The sequence below is a fragment of the Megalops cyprinoides genome, chromosome 2 (assembly GCF_013368585.1).
Source record: "Megalops cyprinoides isolate fMegCyp1 chromosome 2, fMegCyp1.pri, whole genome shotgun sequence".
In the NCBI taxonomy this organism is placed as follows: Eukaryota; Metazoa; Chordata; class Actinopteri; order Elopiformes; family Megalopidae; genus Megalops; species Megalops cyprinoides.
Window position 1 is genome coordinate 56,111,155 of NC_050584.1, and position 24,241 is coordinate 56,135,395.

Sequence of the window (24,241 nt, forward strand, 5' to 3'; positions counted from 1 at the left end):
TACTTCTCACAAATCATAAGCAAAAGATTTTTGAAAAGAATTCCACTATTAACTTCCCAAGTGACATTACTGACTACTAAATTCACAAAATCTGGCAGAAGCCTCAACATAATAAGTGGAAACACTGAAATAATTTGATATCAGAAATGCTGAAATGCTTTATTAAAAGGTGTGACTGCAGGTACAACACTACTTATTTCAGAAATGGGTGCACATCCTTAAGACTTGCAATGCGTAGGTTTTAAGCCTACATCTGTGTGAATGACTCAGCAATAGTCAGACATTGACGTATGTTGGTATGCTATGCACATGCACAAACAATTGTCACTGAAGCATGTAAAGCCTATTTCTAAAGTTACCACAGAGCTGCCTAAACAGGGTATTGTTATCTTCAATTTACACAATTATAATGTGATATGAGGCAGATATGACACATGCCTTGTAAAAGTTTTTCCCTCCTTTGTGAATGTGAATGATTTAGATGTTTGAAGACATTTTAATGCAAAAATGCATCTGACATCTTTGTAAGCAACCATCACATTCTTACCCAATTAGTACTGTGCAGTGCTGTGAAATCACCTTGTTAAACTGCTCTAGGATAGCCACTTCAGTTTGTTGGTATATCTGATGCTTGCACTAACATTAATGGCCTTTGATTGAACCACTGAATGCACTGAACCACTCTGATAATGAACATTGAGAGAATGCGTTATTGCCGAATATTGAATCTCATGTGCCATCAGTGACTACTGTCATACATATATGTCATGGTCCTATAACATAGGGGTCTGTCTCTTTACTCTTTGCTAAGTTCTCCCTTGGACTTTATCATCTAGGTAAATCCAGAGAAAAACCATTTGCCATGATTTTACAGAGCACCTGGATTAAGGCTTTTTACTGTGTTGGCAGAACAAGAGTCATATTTGCTGTAAATTTTGTGTAAGCTCACACAGCTCACAAAGACACAAATCAGATGACTCAAACGCAGGAGACACTTGTTTCACAGGACTGTTTATACCATAAATATCACATTGACAACCACTTTAAAAGCAGCAATTCTAATTAGTGACAAAATAGCAATTACATTTAAATAGGGGGAAATAAGTGAGGTCTACATATTTAGGGCATAGTGCATCTTTTCAGGCCATTACATATATTTTTCTTTATCATTCATAGGTAATTTTAATGCAATTACAGATTTATGACTCTTAGGTCAGTAGTATACAGTGCACAGGGCATTGCTGACACACATTGACAAACACACACCAACAGGTAACATTTCAGAGGTGCTAATATAATTTCTTAATAGGATACATTTAGAGATTTGGTAAAAACCACTAAAGGTATCGTGCCATCCGACGAAGTCAAACACAGTACTGAGATCCTTATCGAGGCCATGCCTCAATTCACAACAATCCACGGATCCTTTCCAAACAACAAATACTGGAATTTACTGGTTCAAAACATGCTCCAAACCTTCTTTAGAACCCATGACAGTGCAGAAATGTGAGAAAAGAAGGGGAAAAAAAAGGATAAAAGAAAAACACTCAGTTGCAAGGACACTCAGTGCTGGAAGACTGGCAGGAGGGTGTGGCGTGATTTGATCTTGAAGTGAGGTTTTACAGATCATGAAGGACCTCAAGGATAGTGGCAATAGACCATGCTTGGGATTCACAGCTGAAGGAGCAGTACTGTCCATTCTCATTGGTCAGTTCTGGCAGACCCTTCCAGGATGATCTGGGGGGAGTAAATTAAAAGTATACAATGACTCCTGACCCCAAGGTCTTATTCTGAAAAAAATGTTGCTTTACACCTTATCAGGATCATTTCTATATGCCTGTGTTTCCCTGATACTATACCACTATAATGTTATAGCGTTTTTCCCATCAAATTATTCCCTAATTATTAATTATTATCTGTTATGTAATTATTTCCTGTTACTTACCTCTCCAGGTGCACATAATGTTGAGAGAGGACATTCTTCACCAGGTAGACAGTCTTCTCATACATTTCCTTCCCCATTTTCTTGGCGAAATATATTTTGGCCCGAAGGAAGTAACCAACAGGCCAAAGCCATTCCTGAAAGACAATCATACCACGCACATTACAACTGGGGTTTAAGAAAAAGCATCAGGAATTTTAATACGTGTAGCAGCCATCGTGATCACATGAGTGAGCACATGTGCTTACCGGTCCTTGGTGATAGTTGAAGCCTTTAGCTACGTTGTAGTTGTCATTATCCAGAGCATTATCATAGACACCACAGTAAACCATGTCACTGGAATTTAAAAAAAAAAACAAAACAAAAAACAAAATTAAAAATGTATATAACTTTCAGGTCAAATGTGGAGGGAGAGCACAGACAGACAGTAATAGAGGAACAGAAAGGGTGCAGTGCTCACTCTGGGTCCAAGGTCTTCATTCCCAGAGGCCCCAGTAGCTTCTTCTCTGCAATCTCTAGGGCCTCCCAGGCCCTCTCCACTGTGAAGATCTCGGGGGCCTGCAAACAAGCATCACAGCTAAAGCAAGCTCATGTGTTCACAGCAGAAATGTGACAGCAATATAAAGATATGTAAAGGGAATTACAATCGAGACAGAGAGAAGGGAAGCACCTCTAGAGAGAACAGTGACAGTTAGGAAGGAAACAAGCAATCCAAAACCACAGACCAGAGTCTATACAAATGCTGTGTGCTTTGTCCTTTGGATGAAGAATTGAAGCACGTGCAACATTTCATTACATTTTACATTTACATTAATTTAGATGATGCTCTTATCCACACCAACTTCCAGCACAATAGAACATAAGTGTATCCATGCAAGTTTAATGAGCAAGAGCGGTAGACCAGGCTAAAAACAATCCCAGACCAGTGAGTGTGAGCATAACACTATTCAACCCTACCCTAAATTAACTTGCACAATGTGACTAGACAAGTGAAGGCAAGTATACTACCGTACATCAGTCACTAGATAACAGAATCCAAAGCACATTGCGATACTATACGTAAAATAAACAACAAATAATACAAATAGCAGGTGTAAGCGCAAGGGAATTAGGTGGAACCGAGATGCAGTCTGAAGAGGTGGGTCTTTTGGAAGTCGCTCTGGGAAAGAGTGTCTGCTAAATGACGTACAGTAATGTAATGTTATGTAATGTAATGTATTCACAGTGTGTCGGAAGATGGCCACTGATTCCACTGTCCTGACCCCCGTGGGGAAATCATTCCACCACTAAGGGACCAGTACAGTCAGTGGTCCCTCAATTCCCTGCCTTCAATTCCTTATTCTTGCTCAACCTTCTGAAATTAGCAACCGATGAAGTCATAATGTTGCATATGAAATGAAAGGGTAACAATGGCCTACTCACTCAAAACTGGTTAAAATTTGCACAACATTTCGAGTGTGCTGACGCTCTGTAGGGAGCTTACCACGACCATGGCGATGGTGAAGTTGGGCCTGAGTTGGTAGTCGCACCAGGGACTAGAGGCCCCAAAACTGTCCTTGTAAATCCCTCTTTTGTGGACCAGTTCAGGGTGTTTCTCATTGGGGTCCTTCAGGTCATGTGACACATAGAACATCCTCTCAAAATTGTTTTGGATCTTTCTGTTCCAGTCTTCATAGGATACGGTAATTTGCTTTCCTGTGGCAAAACAGACACAAGTATCCATCTGTATATTGTAAAAACCACACTAAAAATGTTTCATTCACCTGAGCCATCTATTCTGCCCAAGGTGTTAATGTAACAGGTAAAACTACTTCAACAGTCTGAAGACCCTGTGTGCAGACAGTATGTAAGTATGAACCATACTCAACATCCATCTACTGTATGATAGTTCTGTGGAAGAGTTTAATCTGTATATAAAGTAGTACAAAATAAAAGTAGCACAAAATATAAAATTAATACAAAATAAAATCCACAGAAAAGGTTTGGTTGGATTTTCCAAGCAAGTACAAAGTAGATGGCCTTTACATGGTTTACTTAAAACTTCTGGACTCATTCAATGTGGCACTGAGTTTTGTCAGAGGTGTATTTTAAATTCTATCCTTTGCACTGAAAGATTTCACTAGCCAACAAAGGCAGCCACCCCTTGTTTGGCAGCAGGCAGGTCAGATCAGAGGCCACGTTCGCGACTCACCACGTCTATAGATGGTGACAGCAGCATAGGGGAAGAGTCCCTTCTTGTGGAGCTCTACCAGCCAGCGGACGGTGGACTTACTGAGGCCCACAATCTCCACTGCTGCGCCATCCCTGGAACCACAAGGCACATTTTACTCTCTGCTTAGAAGTACTGACAAATGAATCAATCACATTTAATTACCATAAACTCCGAGACAGAAGAAACCCTGGTACAAACTGCAAGTAAACTTTCATAAGGATAAGCAAAACAGGAAGAACAGGTGCTGCACTCTCCAGTACCTGGGTGTGGCTGGCATTCCTCGATTGCGAGCTCTATCACTTTCTCCCATTTTGTCCATCCAGGTTCCACAGTTGAAGCGATTACCACCATATACAAATCCAGTGTCTGGACTTACTTTAGCAACTACACTGAAGCCTGAGAGAGAGAAAAAAAAAATCACAAGCCTGTTTGACTTTGAGGTGATTTTTCAGAAAATCATTTGATATACAACTGAAGCAGCCCTGCTGAAAACAATAGCCACAGGCCGGTTCAGCAGCGTTGTATTATATGAGTGTGTCACGTCCCGGTCTGTTGTACTGTTTTTGGGTTTTGGCCCTGGGCTTCTGTGTTTTGTTTGTGCTCCCCTATACAGGTGGAGGTGAGGATGCATTATCGTTGCTGGGAAACCTGACCGGAGGATGCGGTAGGGAAGGACGCACCAACAACCGTAGTGGAGGAACCGACTTGGAGGATGCATAGAGACATGGACGCCGCCGTCATCGCATAGCAACTGGACGAGAGGATGCCGTAGCTGGGGACATCATGGACCATCGTGGAGCAGCGGTTTTTAAAATAATGCAGGACTATATAAGAGCTGTACATTGTCATCGACGGAGAGACTGATTATTCACACGCTACTGAAAGCTACGTTACTGTGAAATTTTAGTAAGATCGCTTACTCTTGAAAACGATACTTACTAATTCTGTTAAGCTAGAGTTTACACGCAGGCTGTAACCGGTAGTTCAGTAGTTAGCAGCTTTGTTCGGTTAAACATCAAGGGACACCTGTCGTTGGACTTCGAGTAGTGGACTGATTTCTGCATGGACTCAGAACCTGCCACACTGGCTTCCCCGTGAGGCTCTGCAACCTGCGTTTTGAGATTCTTATGTTTAGAATAGACTTACATTGTTAGATCAGGAAAGCCATCTAGTTCTGTAATTAATAAACGCAAATTTACCTTTTATAGACCGCTGTGTACTCAACTGCGTCTTTGTGCTGTGGATGTGGTGGATTAGTGTTACGGCAAATTTTGTCCACTTTGTTATTGCAACACTGCTCGGCCCGTAACAGAGTGTATTCGAGAGAAAGGGTATCCAGTCTGCCAACCGCGAGCACATAGCTTCTCCTGCCCACTGCTCACCTTCGTCCCTCATGTTGCGGTCGATCTGGGGTCCAGCGTTCCTCTCCCGGAATTCAATTCCCTGCATATGGCACTGCATGGCCTCCTGGATGACATCACAGAGGGGCTGGTCCTGGGAGGTGACATCACAAACACCAAGAAAGCGCAAGTGGAAAAAAAAAATATATTGTATCACTATTAAAAAGCAGGCATACATACACCCAACCATCTGACGGTGTGGAATCACAGTGGGAGCGCCAGCTCCGCCATCGTACCACTGTCCCGGCGGGCTGGGGCTTGGAGTCGTCTGACGGGTACATCCTGGAGACAGGGCACTGGAGGATGTCGGTGCCATTGGGCACTATGTTGCAGTAGTCCTGGATACACTGCAGCCACCACCACACGGCATCCCTGCAGTTGTACCTGGCACAGATGCCCTCACCCAGCAAGTTGGGGATGAGGCCATGTCTCAGGGTGCCAGCGAAGGCCAGGATGATGTTCCTAAGGAAGTCACATTCAAGAGAAGACGTGCAACAAAGACCTTATGAGCACTGCAAATTTAAGCTACTTAATTTAAAAGAAACTCAACATACACAATATGTCTGCAGTCAAAATGTTTTTAAAAATACCTTTGTGCAGTCCAGTTTGTTGAACTGGCATACTGTACCTTTTGGTCCACAAAACCAATCTAATTGCAAAATTGCAAATACATTTCACTTTATGATGCCATCACCTACAATGGACAAATTTGGGCACAATGGAAACACCCCTAGATCTAACAGGACAGGCTCTAATGGGACGTACAGTACCAGTTTGGACACACCTGATTAAGATAATGGGAAACATGCATTCAAACACTTATTCTTAAATCCTTGAAATTTGTTTCTTAGACAAAAATACATAGTGAAGTTGATGTCTATGTATGAATTTCCTTCCAAAGAATGTTTTCATTTTATAAAATATTTTTTGGCTGTTTTGAAGAATCTAAAATATAAGATAGTTTTAAGTTGTTTATAACACTTTTTTGGTCACTGAATAATTCAATTAGTCTTATTTCATAGTTTCGATGTCATTACTATCATTCTAAAATGTGGGAAACGCTTACAATAAAGAAAGAAAAGTTTGTCCAAAGTTCTGGCTGGTACTGTATATGGTAGATCTGCAGTCAACATGTTTTTAAAAATACCTTTGTGCAGACTATTTTGCTGAATTGGCATACTATATATTTTCATCCACAAAACCTACCTAATTGCAAAATTGCATATACATTTCATTTTATGATGCCAATAATGGACGAATTTGGGCACAATAGAATACAGCCCTAGCTGGAGGGTAATGCCACTGTCAGGCGGGCTCTAACGGGATGTACAACCAGTCGCCACAATTGCATTGTTAATATTTCAGTGTGAAGAGGACTGACCTGGCCTCCAGGTGACGGCCAGTGACCAGCATGAGGCCACGAAGGGCGATGAATGTGTCCCGCCCCCAGCAGCGAAAGATCCCAGAGGAGAAGTGGGGGAGACCTTCAAGAGACAGGAGCAGGCCTCAGCACCCTGGGCGTGAGGTGTGTGCGGACGCGTTTCTGTGTGTGTGTGTGTGAGTGTGTGTGTGTGTGTGTGTGTGTGAGTGAGTGAGTGTGTGTCAGAAAGGAGATAGGAGGGTGTGACTGTCTCACCCGCAGCCAGGGACACGCAGCACTGCTCTTCCTTCTTGGTGACGCTGCTGACGCGGTAGGGGACATCGTGAAGGGCAGGGGACAAGGGGGGCAGGGCGGGGAAGCGGCCGACTCCACACATCTGCACCGAGCCCAGTGCCAGCAGTTTCACGAAGGTGGAGCCGTTCTGCACGAAACTGCGGAACACAGATGCTCAACCCAAGGGCTACTCCCTCTGCTGTGCCCTTCAGAGTGACTTTGACAAGCCCTTTCTTTACATAAAAATCAGGGTTATTTACAAATCTACTGCGTGCAGAACAAGGGCACAGAACCGGTTTTCAGCGCCTTCCTCATTCACATGACAAATATATGCCTTCTGTCACCCATCTTTTTGTGAACATCATTGAAAACATCTTTTGTGGAAAACACCAGTGCCGTTTGTGAAACTCTGAAAGCAAATTCAAGAGGTATCCCGGCAACAATGGTCATTTAAAAAAATTTCCATAGCACTGTCACACCCTTGCCCCCCCCCCCGTTTCGCCACATGCGGTTTCAGCATAGCTACTTTTATTTACTAAGTGATAAGTAAGTGAGTGCTGCACTCTGCTCTTCTTGGAATATGGCACTTTAAAGATAAAACCTGGGCACTATGCGGATCACAAACACCCACTGGCGCTGATGAAAGAAGGTTACATTTCTTAAAAATCTGATAAGCCTCCCCGGCCCTCTGGGACTCTGGGAGATGTTGAAATGTGTGATATCAAATGTGTGTGTTGCGAGGAACCACGCTACTGTCAAAAATATGCTTCTCAATGTCACGCACAAATGCCCAACTTGGATGTCCTTCCATGAAGAATTACATATGAGTAGTGCATGTTACCTGGGTTGACTCCTACACCTGATGCTTACCCTTTCTCTGAAACAGTCTTCATTAACTATTTACATGTTCCCTAATTTACCGAGCCACCAATATGCATTCCTCAAGCCAGCCAGCTATCACAATAAAGAACTCATTATATTCGGCAGGGAGGATAACTTAATTACTTTTTTCCATGGTACTTCCATCACATTATTTAGTCCATGTGCTTACATGGATTTACTTGGACACCAAATAAAAGTAAGAAGTCCATATAGTAGTTGCTGGCACAAATATTTAATGTAGACGGTATAAAATCTGCAACATGCTTACCACAGTGTGCAACACAACAAAAAGAAATATGACAGATTCCCCTACGGTTCCCCTACCCACTTTTAATAGAGGAAAGGAGCTCTTTGGCAGGCTATCTTTTGCTTTTTTGTATTACCTTAATGGCATGCCAAATAGGAGTAAGTCTGCGATTCCATCTTGCTAAATGTCCAAGTGTCTAAAGTGTCCAAGTTGCTAAATGTCCAAGTGTCATGTCATGTTTTGCTGTGAGTATTGCTTTATTGAAGCCAGGAGACTTATTTTTTTGAAAATCTGACAAATACCCGTCTCTTATTAGCTGAGTATACAAAATTTCATTCAAACTATTTCAGAAATGGCAGAAATATTACAGTTTGGATTTTGACAGTGTTGGAGTGTTTGACAGACATTTTTGCTATCAGATACTAGTATAATTCTTTGCTGACAAACAGCACAAGATCTTTATTCAGGACAGTGTCCTGATAATTTTTATGCATGGACCTTTGTTACATCATATTTATATATTGACTATGTCTTTGTTTTTTCTAACCAAACTGGGCTTGTGAAACCAACCTTGACATCAATTGGAAAGTAGCATCCAAAGCACATGTGTACGCCCCAACCATGATGGCATCGAAGTAGCAAGGGACCAGGTAGCGTGGGACATGCTTGAGGTAGCCGAACATGGCCTGGAACCACTTTCCCACCTGTGGGACAAGATGGTCACAGAGAGGAAATAGAAAGCTGTAGTCTTTCTTGCCACTTTAAGGTTTATTGGGCCAACAACGCAGCTCTTATGTGATGTGTGCAGGGGTGCTGAAGGTGCAATACGAAGGCCAGCTTCTCTCACCTCTCCCAGAGCACCTCCGCGGGACGCCAAACGGTTGCTCACATAGTCGATCATCCAGTCCCCTTGCCTCAGATTGTCACAGAAGGGGTGCCCCAAGTCGTTTTTGGGACGGACGTCCGCCATCACTGACATTATACCTACACAAACAGGAAGGAAAGGAACGCTAACACAGCTGAAGCAGATAAATGGCTCAATAATGTTAAGTGTCCCGAAATTAGATGTGCATACTATGAGAATGTTTCATACATTTGACACCTAAAAATTAAGTTCAAGCAACATTTCCTAACGTATTAGCCATTCTTAGATTTGCACCTTGCAGGCCACCATATTTCAGAGACATCCAAGATGGAATATTGTAACATCCTCCACCGTCTTCTTTTTCCTCAGCATCACAGCGGAACAGCAGCATGTTCATATCAGCCAAGTTCAGCTTGGAAACAATACTGTGATTGAGGGGACAACGGGAAGCCTCAGTGATAGCATTTATGTCGGGCAATACGGTTCAACTCAACTGCAAATGATCTACAACTCAGCTGAATACAACACACCAGACAGCCGTCTGGTATAGGCTATGTGAAGAGTGACTTACGAGGCAAATGGCATTTTGAGTATGGCTGGAGCTTTCTCATCGGGCAGGCTGCCAGATTTGTAATGAGGACTGAACTGGATGAGATGGCTTCGGAGCACACCAACCATCTCCTGGGATTTGGGGTCCAAGTTCACCCTGCGAGGGGGACAGGTGTCATAGTGGCTAGCCATTAACATCAGATTAAAAATCTTGGTTCCTGAAACCATACTGTCATGGGATCTGACTACTGTCATTAAAGGAAGGCTAAGCCTTGTATCTAGGTAACTAGGGATTATTACCACGGGTGACTCATACTGCCAAGTGTTTATACCTCCTGCAACCAAAACCAATCCTTGCACATGACAGCACAGGGTACAGCATCATGTTATCACTCTCCTAGTCAATTATTTGCATTTTACATTTCCTTTTTTCCTCATTCTTCTAGTGCAGATAAGATGAATGAAGTCACAGTTTTGTCTGAACAGTGCGGTGTGTATTCTGGCCTCCACGTGAACGTTATAGTCTGTGTGATCTGTATGCGTTTTACACGTAGACTGTGTGCTCCGCCTGTGTTTTTACCTGAAGGCGATCACACTCCCGGGAGTCAGGCGCTCAAACACAATCTCCTGCACGAACTCGCTGCGCCCCTTCGACGTCACCTCTGCTTGCTTCACAATCTTGCTGTCTTTCAGCTGAAACAGACGCGAGAGGTCTCACATTACGTGCACACCCACGCAGATCACCGGCATTGTGCTGGCGCTGGATTAGTTTCACAAGTGGAATAATACAGCAAGTCTTTGTCTGGAAAAACAAATTGCTGTGAAGGTTTCTGTGCTTTCTGTTCAAACTGGCAGTTTGAAGTAATTAGCAAGTTTTACAGTTTTGTCATTATAGTAGTAAAATCTGCACAAAAAAACTGAGAAAAAAAAGTGGTGAAGGATGCATTCACAGTGTAGTACTATAAGACTCAAAGCTAGTGTGCTACTTGTTATGAAAAGAGTGAGAGAACTCCCACAATCCCTTAGCGCAATTACACTTTTGAACATTATTAAATTGGGACCGTAAAACAACAATGAATGCGCACACAAACAAGCATTCACGATAATGCCCCGGTAGCCTTTTCTCTCTTTAGCCAAGACTGACATCCTACAGGTGTAGACTTGGAGCTCTCAGACCGGACATTAGTTTCAATCGGGATGGTATTACACAATGGTAATGCTACCTGAATGTGTTCTCTAATCTCGACTGTATACTCAGGCAAGCCATTAATGCTCTTCTCGTCTTTCTTGTATGACACGCCAGGCCTTTCGACAGTCCTCGCCTCTAGCACCACCTCCTCAATTTGACCTGCAGGAACAAAGGAGGCAATGTTTGCTGGTGCCCCTGTTTAAACACGGTTTCACCGGATATCGAAAACCAAGTTCCGGTTTCATATTTGGTAGGTCAGAGTATCTACACATTCCACTTGAGAAGGATAAGATAAGGCATAGGGTGTTTATCCGCACATCTTCTACAACAAAGGGGCAACAGTGTAACATAGTGGTTAAGGAGCAGGGCTTGTAACGGAAAGGTTGCTGGTTCAACTCCTCACTGGATGACTTCTGCTGTACCCTTGGGCAAGGTACTTAACCTAGAATTGCCTCCAGCAATATCCAGAAAATATGCAGCTGTATGAATAGACAACAGGTGAAAAGTGTAAACTATGTCAGTCACTCTGGATAAGAGCATCTGCTAAGTGACAACAATTTAATGTAATGACGTGCAAAGGTGAGAAACAACATAGACATGATGCAACAAACTGAGAGCCTATGGTTCATCCCAGGTTACATAAATAATCTCTTCATGGTCTCTAAAAGGAAATTACAGACATGTATGGACACTGACTACAAACTAGCGTAGTTAGCGTCGTTGGAATGGATGACGTTAATGTTGATGAAATGCCTAAGCCTGAGACTAGGTGAGAACTGCGAGTTCATGTGAGTTCATGTGGGTTCATGTGGGTTCATGTTCTGTGCTAATTCAGATATCTACCAGTTTCATGGAAAGCTTTGGAACAGAGCAACATGTGAATTCATTAAAAGATTTTTATTTCTGATTTTATTTCGGATAACCGTAATAATGACTTAACAGCCTCTGTTGTGGAGTAAAAGTATGTCTATATCAGTAACAATCAAGAGTTCAGTTTGAATGAAAAGGGTATTGGTTCATCTGAAGCTGATGGGGTCATTGTGGGATGGAAAAGGTCAGGGGTTACCTGGGATAAACATCGGCGGCACGTCATCCCTGTAGTGATGAATCTTTGGGCTTTGGAAGGCAGTGCGGGACACCGTCACCACAGACTGGTGGGTGCTGGGGCAGTGTCTGGTCACAGCGACAATATCCTCGTCAACCTGATCCACATACACCTGCAGCGCAGACAAGATGACAGGGCAGTTACTTTACTTACATTACCAGCTTAGTAGACGGCCTATCCTCTGATGCTCACTGATCTACTTACATACAGTACCAGTCAAAAGTTTGGATGCACTTTTCTTTGTTTATTTTTTACAATTTTATACATTTTAGAATAATTGTAAAGACATCAAAACTATAAAATAACACAAACGGAATTATGCAGCGGCCAGAGAAGTGGAATAAACAAATCAAAACTCTTATAATTTAGATTTTTCAAAATAGTCAAAAAAATTATTTTTTAATAAATTTTTTTTGGAAAGAAATTCATACATAGGCACCAACCTCACTATTTATATTTGTCTAAAAATTTCAAGCATTTAAGCATAAGTCGTAGATTAAAATGTCTTTGAATGCATGTTTCCCATTATCTTAATCAGGTATGTCCAAACTTTTGACTGGTATTGTAGCTCGTAATTTGTTACATGCTATATTTTCATACAACTGGACATTCACTGAGGCAGTTTGGGTTCAGTACTCGTGTACAATAGCAAGGGGAAAAAAAACAACAAAAAGTGAACTCATTTCAATTTTAAAAAAACTGGTGGTCAAGCAATACAATGACGATTTCGGATTTGAAGTTCAAAAGGTCACAGAAGATGTCTGTGTTTATAAAATTTGGACATGGTGTGCAACAGCACAATGCAAGTGCTGCAAAACAGCTACTTAATGAGCAGAGTATTCATGTAAAGTGATCCCAATGGGACAATGAAATAACACACATGCATGCACACCCTGTCACCTGACCTGGATGAAGCCCTTGGCTGCCAGCTCCTGGTGCAGGCGGTTGAGGGCCAGTTTCCCGGCTATGACGCCGCTCTGCTGGTTCACCTCCCCTGGCGACGAGGGCTTCGCCTGGGGGTTCCATTTGGGGTAGAAGCGCTCCTCTCTCACCACTGAGACCTGAGCAACGGGCAGGACAAGCAGCGGTCAGTATGAGGAGAATGTGTTTAACTGCAATACACATGGCTGCCACCTACAGTTCAGAGTTCACAACTGCACGGAACAGGTGTGGGAGCTCCTGCACAAAGATACATGGCATGACTGACTAAGAAACTGATTTCAGGGTTGCTGGATGCAAATTCCAGTCCACTGGTGAGAACGCAGAACAGCAAAGGCAGTGAAAATACATACAGATGTACAGTACTGCACAGAGCATCCTGCTGCCACACACGGTTGGCTGATATTGCTGTTGTCGCTGGGTATGAGTGGATGAGGGTCCCTCTTACCTGGTGAGGAACAAGCTCATCGTAGCCTCTGGTGCTGCCAGTGGCACAGCAGGCCATGGAGACTATAGCAGCACTGGGGAGGCAGTCGTATGCTGAGCGGACCTACAACAGCAGATACCACCGCATGTGAGACCATGAGGACACAATGCACTTCTGCAAGTGTTTCTGCAGGCTTTCTAAAAGCCCAGACCGGGGCCCGCAATCTGGCGGACTAGAAACATTGGCCTTATTTCTATGGACTTTTTAAACCATGTTTAAGACAGCAAAAAACTCCTCCCAACAACAGTTCAACAACATGTCAGCCAATGGCCAAGGTTCTTAATTTCTAGGAATTCTTTTCAAAATGGTGTGCACATCCACATCTACATACTACATGTTAAAAAACTAACTTCATCTTTTAAAACGTTACAGCAGAATCTTTCATGAGAACACCTTTTGTCATTTAAAAAGCTGCATTGTCCTGATGCCCCTGCCTTGCCTTTATAACTGCATAACAGGTAGCAGCTTACACAATGCATCTTAAATGTCACATGTGACGTACCTGAATGGGGCATTCATTGTCATGGGTAATATCCAGAAACATGGCATGAGCTATAGCAGGCACCAAAGGCCTGAGACTGGGCTGGAGGAAGGCTCCCACGGGCTCGCCTCCGAAACGGTACACCAACCTGCCCTCCTCGTGGCTATCGTGCGCGCTCATAGCCTCTGCGGGTGCAAGACGTAACCTTGGTTACAAACCTCAACCATTTGCATTACACAGGCTACATTCACAAATTGTTGCACTCGAAAAGCTACATAATGCAGGAAATCAAACCACAGCATAAAGTCAACTGCATCACAAATGCCACTCAGCACACTCAATGCCTTCGGGAACACTGTTTATTTTTAAAAAAATTCCCCCGTTTCCAGGAGGTTTTATTAATTCATTCAGTCACTCCCCTCAGCAGAGAGATGGCTTCCTGTAGTTCATGCATCCTACCTCTGATGAGAGAAGTTATGCCAAGCCTAGTCACAAAGACATTGTCCAGTTCCTCGTTTCCTGTGAACAGTTCAGCCACTACATACAGATCAGGCCGCAGCTCGCGGGCCGTATCCAGCATGTACTGTAGCCCAGCAAGCAGACAAAGCAGGGGCCAGACAGCGTGGGGTTAAAAAAAAAACAGAGACAGCAAGAGAATCAGGACCAGCGAGAAAGGCGGTGAGTGTAGCGGGGACAGACAAGAGGGGGACGAGGTTAAAGGATCACCATTCATTCCACAGATTAGTACAAAGATGGGACGGATGAGGAACGTAAAGGAAAAAGGAGTTACAAATGAGTAGGAGACGGGTACAGCAACCAAAGAAGGGAGCATATAAATGATAACGCAGAACACCACAGAAGGGGTGTGTTTAATAATACAGGGAGAGGAACATTGGAACAGATTGGATGTTTAGCAGGTAATCATTGGAAAAGATTGGATGTTTAGCAGATAATCATTGGAACAGATTGGATGTTTAGCAGGCACAGACCGGGGATGGTGAATTAGGTATAGGGAGAAAGAGTTAAGTCATAATCGAAAGGAGCAAAGGCGTTGGAAGAAATACAGAAAAATGCAACAAAAAAAAAGAGAGACAAACAGAGAGACGAGATTTAGTGTCATGCCAAGACTTATGCTTCACATCCATACAGTACTAGCCTGTAGTTGCCCAGTACCTCTGATAAGACTGGTTATCCCCAGGCGGTTTACAAAGACATTGTCAATCAGCTCACTGCCTGTAAAGAGCTCTGCTATCACATAGAGATTGGGCCTGACTGCCCTGGCCGCAGCTAACATCTCCTACAGAGTGCAACATAGAACAGATATAATGTGAGAGGGGCTTGTCCTTCAAAATACTGCATGGAATTACACACCATTAGACATAACTTAAAAAATGCAGAGTAGCACAACGGTCATCAGAGAATATGTTCAAGATGACACTGAATACAACAGCGTACCTCAGCCACATGGAGAGGGGTGGAATGACAGTTGTCCAAACGCACTCCACAGAAGTGCTTGGCCGTGAGCTCAGTGTACTTCTTCATATGGGCCCACAGGTAGGGGCAATCCTCGGGTTTGTTGCCATAGCGAAGTTTGACACTGTCCCCCCAGCAAATCAGCTCCCTCCTGAGGTAGACATTGGACCCTGTGATACCACCGACAAAAAGGTTCTGTCAGTTAGGTACAAAGCATCAACACTGGATCGGCAGCTTTGCCTGCATAACTGACGTTTAGCACCACCCAGTGGTATAAAGTAAAATGAACTCAAATCCATGAGGATTGTGATATCAGATGTGAAATGAAGTCTAACGTTCATTCAGCCTGTTCTATTAATTCAGAATGTTTAGCATTCATGCTCTATGTATAGCACACTGATCACTGCACAAAACTATCTATCCTATCTATCAAAACAAAAAATCTATCCTTACATATCAACTCATACATTTTCATACTTGCACACACAACCTGATAAGTAGAAACTTGATAAGTATAAAAAAAAAAGATTAACTAAAATACACCAATGCTTACAATAACAGTACATAAATGTGAGCAATAGGCGAGAGTTTATGAAAGCATCCTTTATTTCTCCTAAAGTCTGGCTTTTCTACCCTGACTGCAACAACAAAAGTGGCACAGTGGTAAAAGACACACCTGGTTCTGCAAAGTTCCTTAGGGGGTCGTCCCCCATCACCCAGCCATTGTGGGCCAGGAAGTGACAGGACTTCTCTGGCTTGTGCATCAGCTGCAGGTCCTGGTCTAGAGTCATCTCTTCAAAGGGGAAGGTGAAATACCTGCAGGGAGTAAGGTTTTCAGTACAGGTGTCACTGCCGGCAAGTTAGAACTCCCAATACTAAAGCTGTGTGACAGTCCCATACTGGAATTGAAGAGCCTTACTGCTCACTGTGAACACAGAATACCACTCACCTTTCTGATCTGACAATAATAAATCATATTCTTCAAAAATCTCATCAGTTCTACAGATCCTTATGCAGGTATGCTGTGTAATATAACTAATGAGGAGTTTGTCGCATTTGTATGACACTGTAAATGCAAATACAATTTTACCAAAATGACAAAAATAAAAAGGTTAAACCTATATGATGATTTTACATGGTGTTGACTATTATAACAGCACACAGGGTGTCCAGCTGTGGTCCCTTAAAAGCTCTCCTCCAAACAGTACAGCTCTCAAAACTGGGGTTGTTGGTGAATTGCTTTCACTGGGTGTTTAAGAGCTCAAAGGGAACAAAAGCACACACCTTGTTACCAAAGGATCTTTCCGGGTGATCGGGCCCAGCTTGGGCCCATGGTCAGCAAGGCGCTCATAAACAACAGTTCCCACAATGCAGTTTACAGCCTGGATGAGAGATGAATCTGTGGTAAGTCATATCACATCAAAAATGACCAACTCATTACAAATATGGTGGTTGCTCTCATCTTCTGGATGACAAACATATACTGAGCCAAGAAATACTCATTCAAAAAAGGTAAACCATGCAACATCACAAACCTGCTCCTGGTGGTAATGCATCTCTTTGTACCATGCACCATTCAGCTCCTCCAGCCTTCTCCTCAGCCAGTTGCAACATTCCTGAATAGCTGAGGGGCTGTTGCTGTAAAACAAGTACCTGGGCTGGTGGGAAGTTGTTTAAACACAGAGAGCATACCTTTGCTTATATGACTGTGTGTGTGTGTGTGTGTGTGTGTGTGTGTGTGTGTCTGTGTTTGTGTCTGTATAAACACATATCTAACAGCAACATTCCTTCTCACGTGAATGGCACATGTACTCCAGGTGCTACCTCACCCATTTGGAATGAAAGTCTCCAGGGCTGTGTTCATATCCACGGTGCAGCCGAAGCGTCTGTACTGTGGGTCCTGGATAATCCGCAGATGTTGCTTTTCCCCGGTCTTGACCACTTTGCTGCCTGGATAAAAATCACAGTGGCAGGCATTTACATAATTCCATTGTCCTCAAAGATGAGGGGAAAGGTAATGAATCACCACAAACCTTGAAAACAATAAATTATGGGTTTTAGCAAATAACTTTTTTTCCATTATATATTCATTTTGCCATGTTTTACGTTTCGTCTGTACGAATGTGGAAAGAACTTAAAAATAATCAAATCATATCAAGTTCAGTCACTCCTACTGTTTGTGTGCCTCTGTGACAGAGAACATTTAGTACAGTGCGCTCACCACTCTCAAGCAGTTTCTTAAACTGCTCCACGGTTTTGTCCACATTGACTTGGAAGAATTCCCACAGCTTAATGCTGGGGTAGATATCCTGCCAGAGGATTCCTCGGATTGACTGAAAAAATGAGAGAGAGCGAGAGAGAGAGAGTTATAGAGTGCTGATTTCTCCCTCCCTCCTTCTACATTACCTCCATGCTGTGAAAGGCTCCCCAACTCACGTTCAGATGCTGCTCGTTCTGAATGAGGGCGGGAAGCCCGCGATCCTTGCACTTCCCGTCGGCGACATCACACGTGAGGTGCCATATGGCCCTGTCCAGCACCCAGGCAGGCTTCAGGTGAGGGGAGTTCACAAGGTTGTACCCACACTCAGGGTGCTCCCGAATCCACTTACTGTTGGCAGCTGAAGGAGAGAATAAGAAAACAATCAGAATCAGAAACAGAAACAATGACACATATGTGTGGCACTGAGAGAGAGAGAGAGAGAGAGAGAGAGAGAGAGAGAGAGAGTGTGTGTGTGTGTGTGTGTGTTTACGGTACCAGTCAAAAGTTTGGACATACCTGATTAACATAATGGGAAAGATGCATTCAATAACATTTTGATTTAAAAAGATATGCTTAAATGCTTGAAATTTGTTGCTTAGACAAATATAAACAATGAAGTTGATGCCTATGCAGTATATAAATTTCTTCCCAAACAAAAAAAAAAAATTAATAATTTTTTGGCAACTTTTTTTTTTTAAACCCTTTTTGGTCACTGCATAATTCCATTTGTGTTATTTCATAGTTTTGACTGGAAAATAGTAAAACTAAAGAACAAAAGTTGTGTCCTTACTTTTTGGTACTGTGTGTGTGTGTGTGTGTGCGTGTGTGCCTTTAAGTATCTATGCACGTATATATGTATACATGCATAGATACATACATGTGTATGTGTATAAATATATCCCTCCAAACACACACACACACACACACACACACACACACACACACACACTATTCATGTGTGTTGTGTGTGTATATTCATACGCAAACACACAATTTGGAACATCTGGACCTCCTGTGGATTGTCACTACATGATACATAATACACATATCTACATGTCCAATTATAGATTTCGAGGACCGTTCTCCTTTAAGCTGCAGACAGGATTGTATTTCACTGACCTTTTGAACACTGGGCATAAGCCAGACAGAATGTTTTCATACTCCTCGAATGTGAAATATCAAAGAGCAAGAGACTTAGTTTATATCACTCTGCAAAGTAAGCCTGTCCTCATGAAGGCTCCACAAAGTCAGCGAGGACCAACACAAATGAAAAGGTGTTCAGAGTGCTGTATCAAATGCAATTTGACTGGTTAATTTAAGTCAGCACATTGCAAAATTTATCCCTGCATGCTGATCACATACAGAAGATTTTCCACTGTACACAACAACTGGACTACAACTGATCTGACACTGGCTGTCTGTGTAATCTCTTCATGGTAAAGAAATATGCCCTGCTATTTTGAGGGTGGCATTCACCAGTAAAGCTTTCAGCTGCTTCCACTGAGCAATATTTATGTTTCAGAATTTTAGTGTTGTGATCTGGGGAAAATTCAGAACAGGCATGAAAGCTCACTCTACACTGTACAATAAGATTTTTGCACAGTGGCCACCATGGCTGCAGCATAACTGGAAATCATGAAGTACCGAAAACGTTTTCCTTTACAATAATCAGAATAGACAAGTGAATGTAAATTTTGACAAACAGTGATTACAGAATCTAGGCTGGACGCAAACATGTGCAATGGAAAGATAAAGTACACGCCCACGTGACAAACCCCCAAAGCTGACCTTCAACAGGAACAGTTGATGAAACGCAGCCCAAGAACTTGAGACCGTGGTGCTACTGACACACGGCTGTAGCTGGCATGCTTTGACATCTAAAGGACAAATGCTGAGGGTCTTTTTTCCAGAGCAGTCTGTGGCCAGCGCGTACACACACACACACACACACACACAAACAAACCTGTGTGATTATAAACCACATCTGTAATGCAAGCCACATTCCACTCCTTCTTGAGTTTTTCCACCAGTTTTCCCACATCTGCCCAGGTGCGTTTCTGCCCAGGGAGGGAGAAGTCTGGGTTCAGCTCCAACTGATCGGCCAGAGAGTAGCATGAACGAGACAGGCCTAACATCTGCAGGGGTGTGAAGTGAATCATGTTATACCCTGAAAACAAAAACAAGAACACGCCTTTTAGAGGGGAAGCTTATCCAAGAGAATATTAGACGTCTGTTTCAATTAAACAAATATTAGAAAATTCACTATATATTACAGTGCGTAGCAAATATCCTTTAACCTATTAATCACCAACTCAGCTTCTAGCTAATGATTAAGTAAGCCTTCTTTCTAATCGTGGACAACTTTCTGGAAAAATGCTGTCTTTTTGAGGTGAAAAGCAATGCCAACATTGGTTTGACGCACTGAGTGACAAGGTGATTGACCACATTCAGCCAGTGCCATCATGCATGGGAAAGTATAATCAACAGAATGGTGAAGGACCAGCTAACCTTTGAGTGTTTTATATGAGGGGCTTTTGCTTATTTGTCCAACAACGGTTACAGAAGGTGCTCTCTAAAGCACTCAAAAAGAAACAAAACAAACAGCTAATCACCTAGTACTTTTTATAACAGATTTTGCACTCGATTTCTACAAGCGTTTTGACCAGGTAGGACTTTCTGTCTTTTAAAAGAGTAAGGGTGAACCTTCTCCATTCTTACCAGACTCCTTGGCCACTCTAAGTCTGTCTGGCCACTCGTCCAAGGGCCCGAGACACTTGGCCAGGTAGGTTTGAATGCTGATACAATCCAGAGGGAGAACATGGTTATCAGCACCCACACGTAGAACTGGATCCACCACAATGTATCCACCGCCACTTTTCTCTTCGTTTCTGTGAAAAAGACGAGGATGTCAGCTGATGCATAGCACTGGACACTAGAATTCTGCAAATGAGTACAACCTAAATGATTTTATAGTCAAATGTGACTACACTCACAGGTGCACACTAGGCAAAGCAATGCATCAGCTGCATGGGTTGGTTGCATGCATTAACAATACCTACTTAAATTGCAGCAAAACTGAGTTTCTTTAAAACACAACACACTGACTGAGAATTGCAGTATAAGTGATGCAGTAATCACAGCTTACCCACAGCCAAAATAATACTGATATGACCCTGCAGCCTTCAGCTCCAGTTTACAGTACTTGTCAGAGTCGTCCTCTCTTCCAGTGGGGTTTATCCATTCTAAAGCACGGAACCTGTGGCGGTCAAACTTCTCTCCTGGGGCTGGGTAATTGATGTGCACATGCACATTCTTTCCCTGTAGAGTAGGACCTAGGCGGAACTGGAGCTCATAGCCTTATGGAAGATCACAAAGTAATGCCGACTTAGAAAATTTTAATAATGTTAGCAGACAGAGACACATCAAATACCTGGGAAACCATTCTGTTACCGTCCAAAGTATGTGCCACACATTTTTTTCGCCTATAACCTTGTCAGTTGCACTTTAATTAAATAATAATGCTCTGGATAAGAGGACAATCACAAGGCAATAATGTAATAACACTGCAATATGAGGTTGCAATTACCACTTTTAACTCTAAAGTGCTGCTATGTTTTCTTATTTTCTTTTCATTCTGCAATAGAAAAACCACCAAAACCTTCAGGCCTACACAGTTCAGTGACTTTCACCATTATCTGTGACATAATCTTTTGCTCTCAGGAACTTACCACATCTGAGAAAGAAACCAATGTTCCCACTGAAATTTTCTTAAGATGCACACTAGTCTGAGTTAGAAATAAGGAACCTTTTTGGTAAAATGAGCATTCATAGCATTACAAACATCCACCCAAATGTAGCAGACTACAGTTGAGAATAAATTGCACAACTTAAGACCATGTTACAATCTTGATGTGCAGTGCGAGTTGCCTGTGTCTTGGTTTGGCAATAATGTTGTGAAACAATATAGTTATCAGCTGCTTAAAGAGAATACAATAAATTCATTAACAAATGAATTTGCATCAAAATATTTCCCATAAAACAAACAGTAACGTGTCATTTTTTGAGCTAAGTCCAGTAAAATCCAAACCAGTCACAACCCAGGAGCCAAAAGCAGAGTGAAAATTATGTAGAACCAAAGCCCAAAAGCTCAGACAAGACAAATACATTTTAGAATATGTCATTACTGATCAACTAGATTGGCCAAAGTTTGATGCAGCTAGGTCTAATTGCATTGACAGGACACTTGCAGGAAAAAGGAAAAAGCATGCATTTATCAAGTGCTGAGCTCTCCTAAAATGTATTTATATGTTTTAATTCACAACCATGAAACAAACAATTAGAGTTGCTCCCAGAGAACACCCTCTCTGATATGCATATGTACCACAACTTAAGTTTACTGGCTCAACTGCATGCAACAATGCTTCACGTTAGTGTTCTGCAACGAAGAAAGAGCTACTGCAGGCCTATTGAATTGCTATAAATAGCCACATTCGTTTCACACATGATATTTAACCCCTCTCAGAAATGTCAAATACACAACAACGCTCTGACTATTTCAGACACAATTCACAAAGTCTTTCATTCACCTTTCTAGAATATTTTCACATTTTCCTTATTTAAGCTGAACGAATACTGTCCTTAAATATGCAACAACACAACACAAAATAACTTTTGCAAGTCCTCCGAGCTGCAAATTCAGTGACAAAGTGCACTGAAAGACAAACAAAAATAAACTCGAGGACATTCCCCCTACATAACCTCGTCTGGAACTGACAGGACTAACCTTAACGAGGTCTCTCATTTGAGTGCATTTACAGTGAATGCACATAACATGAAGTACAAAATAAAATGTTAACAGATGACTATACCTTGCTCCAGTCGAAAGAGAGTCCTCTCGAGCTTCTCCATGTCATTGAGAAGGAGAACTCGGGTTTGTTTGCCATGGACCATTTTAAATGCCCTTATTTAGGATGCCCTTTACATACAGGAAACGGTGCTTTGGGATTCCACAGGACCACGCTCAGCTGGGGGGAGGGAAACATACATTAACCACCAACCATATAGAAGGCGCCACCGCAACCGGTGTTTAGGGTACACGGTGTACTGTGCTGCAGGTTGCGGCGTTGGGCGACGTGAGCTTCTGACGCTGGACAAAATCTACGGTGCATACGATTTAGCTAACTTTCCGATCATACGAGGCAAAGTTAAGAAATGGTAATCGCTGTCCGAATTGTGTGAAGACGTCGACGTACAGCTGTGCTTTTAGAATGAGTATTTTCCCAAAGTTACCGTTCTGAAGAGTCCAGACTAACTAGGCGGATCTATACAATAAAACTGACGCACAAGTACGAGCAGCTTCCTGGTTTTGCAGTCTTCGTGACAGTTCATCCTCAAAGCACAGCATACATTCAAAGATTGACACTCGTCCTAAAAGATGAGTGAAACGAATTAAATTCACTGCTAATTAAACATTTCCATCATGTCACTGTCACTCGTTGCAGACAAGCGAGCAGCTAGGTACACAGCTAAACCTGGAAGCACGAAACAACGCATTCACCAGTTATGTTGACTTATCAACATTAATTTTACTGGGTAGCCTACCTCTTGTGTCAGGAAATTAACAGGAAACGAAAAAAATTTCCGAAAAAATTAATCATCTATCAAGAGGCATACAGCCATATCATTCATTACAGATGAACCTTCTGCGCTAACGCCCGTACTTTCCGACTAAATCAAGTTGTACAAAGGCCAAAATTAACCATCACATATGGTCAGGAATCTTGAAGAAGAAGGTCAAGCTATTTTAATGTTCCGTCTCGTCGAAGCTTCACATTAAATTCAACACCACAATCTCCCCAAGCAACATCTTCGACTGCACAAGTGTGCAGCGCGTGCTAGCCAGCTCTTAGCTACTGGTTACAGACTCTAATGCATAGTGGGAATATAATTTACAATCTAGTTTTTGGAAAATGCTTCGTAAAACTACCACAGTGTCGTTCGTTGCATCGTAGAACTGCTTGATTAGATTTTTATTTGCCAAGTGCATCACCTTGTTTTTCCTGGTACAGGCAGGGTTAGGCTACAGAGTCAGCTATCCCAGCTGTATCGGGGGAAGGAGGGGGCGTGGTGTGGATGCCCCAACCTTTACCCTCTGTACCGTAGTGCTAGGATTATAAGACCATTACCATGTTATGAGGGCAGTATACATATTTTCACTTTGCCATTCATTTTGTCTGCGCATTGGTTGTCATCGGTAGTGGTTTTAGTTGCAACGACATTAATTGCGAGTGACCCGTTTGTCTCCCATTGTAGTCAAGGTACAGGAATAAATCATAAGTGAACATGACACGAAACAACGTCTAGCATTTTGAGAGGGCAAACTGCAACAACCTCAACACATGTTTAATCCTCATCTGGAAAACCACTGAACTTTATTAGAATGAGAACAGGGGTTTGGAAAAGTAGTGCCAGGCTTCAAAGAGTTCTGTGGTGTTGTGGTGAAAACAAGGGTTTAGCCTGCTAAAGTCGTTGCAGTTGCCCCCCCCCCCCCCCCCCC

The 24,241-nt window shown here is 42.5% G+C and overlaps 1 protein-coding gene across 4 annotated transcripts; it reads right to left on the reverse strand.

Moving 5' to 3' along the window:
* Positions 1 to 177: 177 nt before the first annotated feature.
* On the reverse strand, positions 178 to 23,793 carry LOC118772539 (glycogen debranching enzyme-like). 4 transcript variants are annotated; one of them, XM_036520955.1, is made up of 34 exons: positions 23,735 to 23,793; positions 22,554 to 22,709; positions 20,831 to 21,041; positions 20,404 to 20,573; positions 19,649 to 19,852; positions 17,862 to 18,043; positions 17,647 to 17,758; positions 17,255 to 17,375; positions 16,961 to 17,063; positions 16,710 to 16,807; positions 16,102 to 16,241; positions 15,408 to 15,595; positions 14,412 to 14,535; positions 13,974 to 14,137; positions 13,433 to 13,534; positions 12,951 to 13,106; positions 12,007 to 12,157; positions 10,975 to 11,099; positions 10,332 to 10,444; positions 9,774 to 9,908; positions 9,497 to 9,627; positions 9,185 to 9,321; positions 8,908 to 9,041; positions 7,191 to 7,366; positions 6,936 to 7,038; positions 5,791 to 6,016; positions 5,537 to 5,648; positions 4,415 to 4,550; positions 4,134 to 4,246; positions 3,426 to 3,637; positions 2,403 to 2,500; positions 2,191 to 2,278; positions 1,946 to 2,079; positions 178 to 1,737 (listed from the first exon to the last, which is right to left on the reverse strand). In XM_036520955.1, the coding sequence occupies exons 2-34, from the start codon at positions 22,633 to 22,635 to the stop codon at positions 1,620 to 1,622; spliced, it is 4,599 nt and encodes a 1,532-aa protein (XP_036376848.1). In that variant the 5' UTR covers positions 22,636 to 22,709; positions 23,735 to 23,793; the 3' UTR covers positions 178 to 1,619. The 4 variants fall into 4 exon arrangements, with proteins under 4 accessions (XP_036376848.1, XP_036376847.1, XP_036376850.1 ...); XM_036520954.1 differs by lacking the exon at positions 23,735 to 23,793 and adding an exon at positions 23,287 to 23,701; XM_036520957.1 differs by lacking the exons at positions 14,412 to 14,535; positions 23,735 to 23,793 and adding exons at positions 15,126 to 15,249; positions 23,287 to 23,701.
* Between the last annotated feature and the right edge of the window lie 448 nt (positions 23,794 to 24,241).

What these genes read in the sequence shown, in the direction of transcription:
- LOC118772539 (XM_036520955.1), bottom strand. Translation starts at nt 22,635, where the DNA reads ATGGTCCATGGCAAACAAACCCGAGTTCTCCTTCTCAATGACATGGAG. An exon ending in CAGCCAAGGGCTTCATCCAG is followed by an intron (nt 12,158 to 12,950) that starts GTCAGGTGACAG and finishes TCTGCGCTGCAG; the next exon opens with GTGTATGTGGATCAGGTTGA. An exon ending in ATGAAGACCTTGGACCCAGA is followed by an intron (nt 2,279 to 2,402) that starts GTGAGCACTGCA and finishes TTTAAATTCCAG; the next exon opens with TGACATGGTTTACTGTGGTG.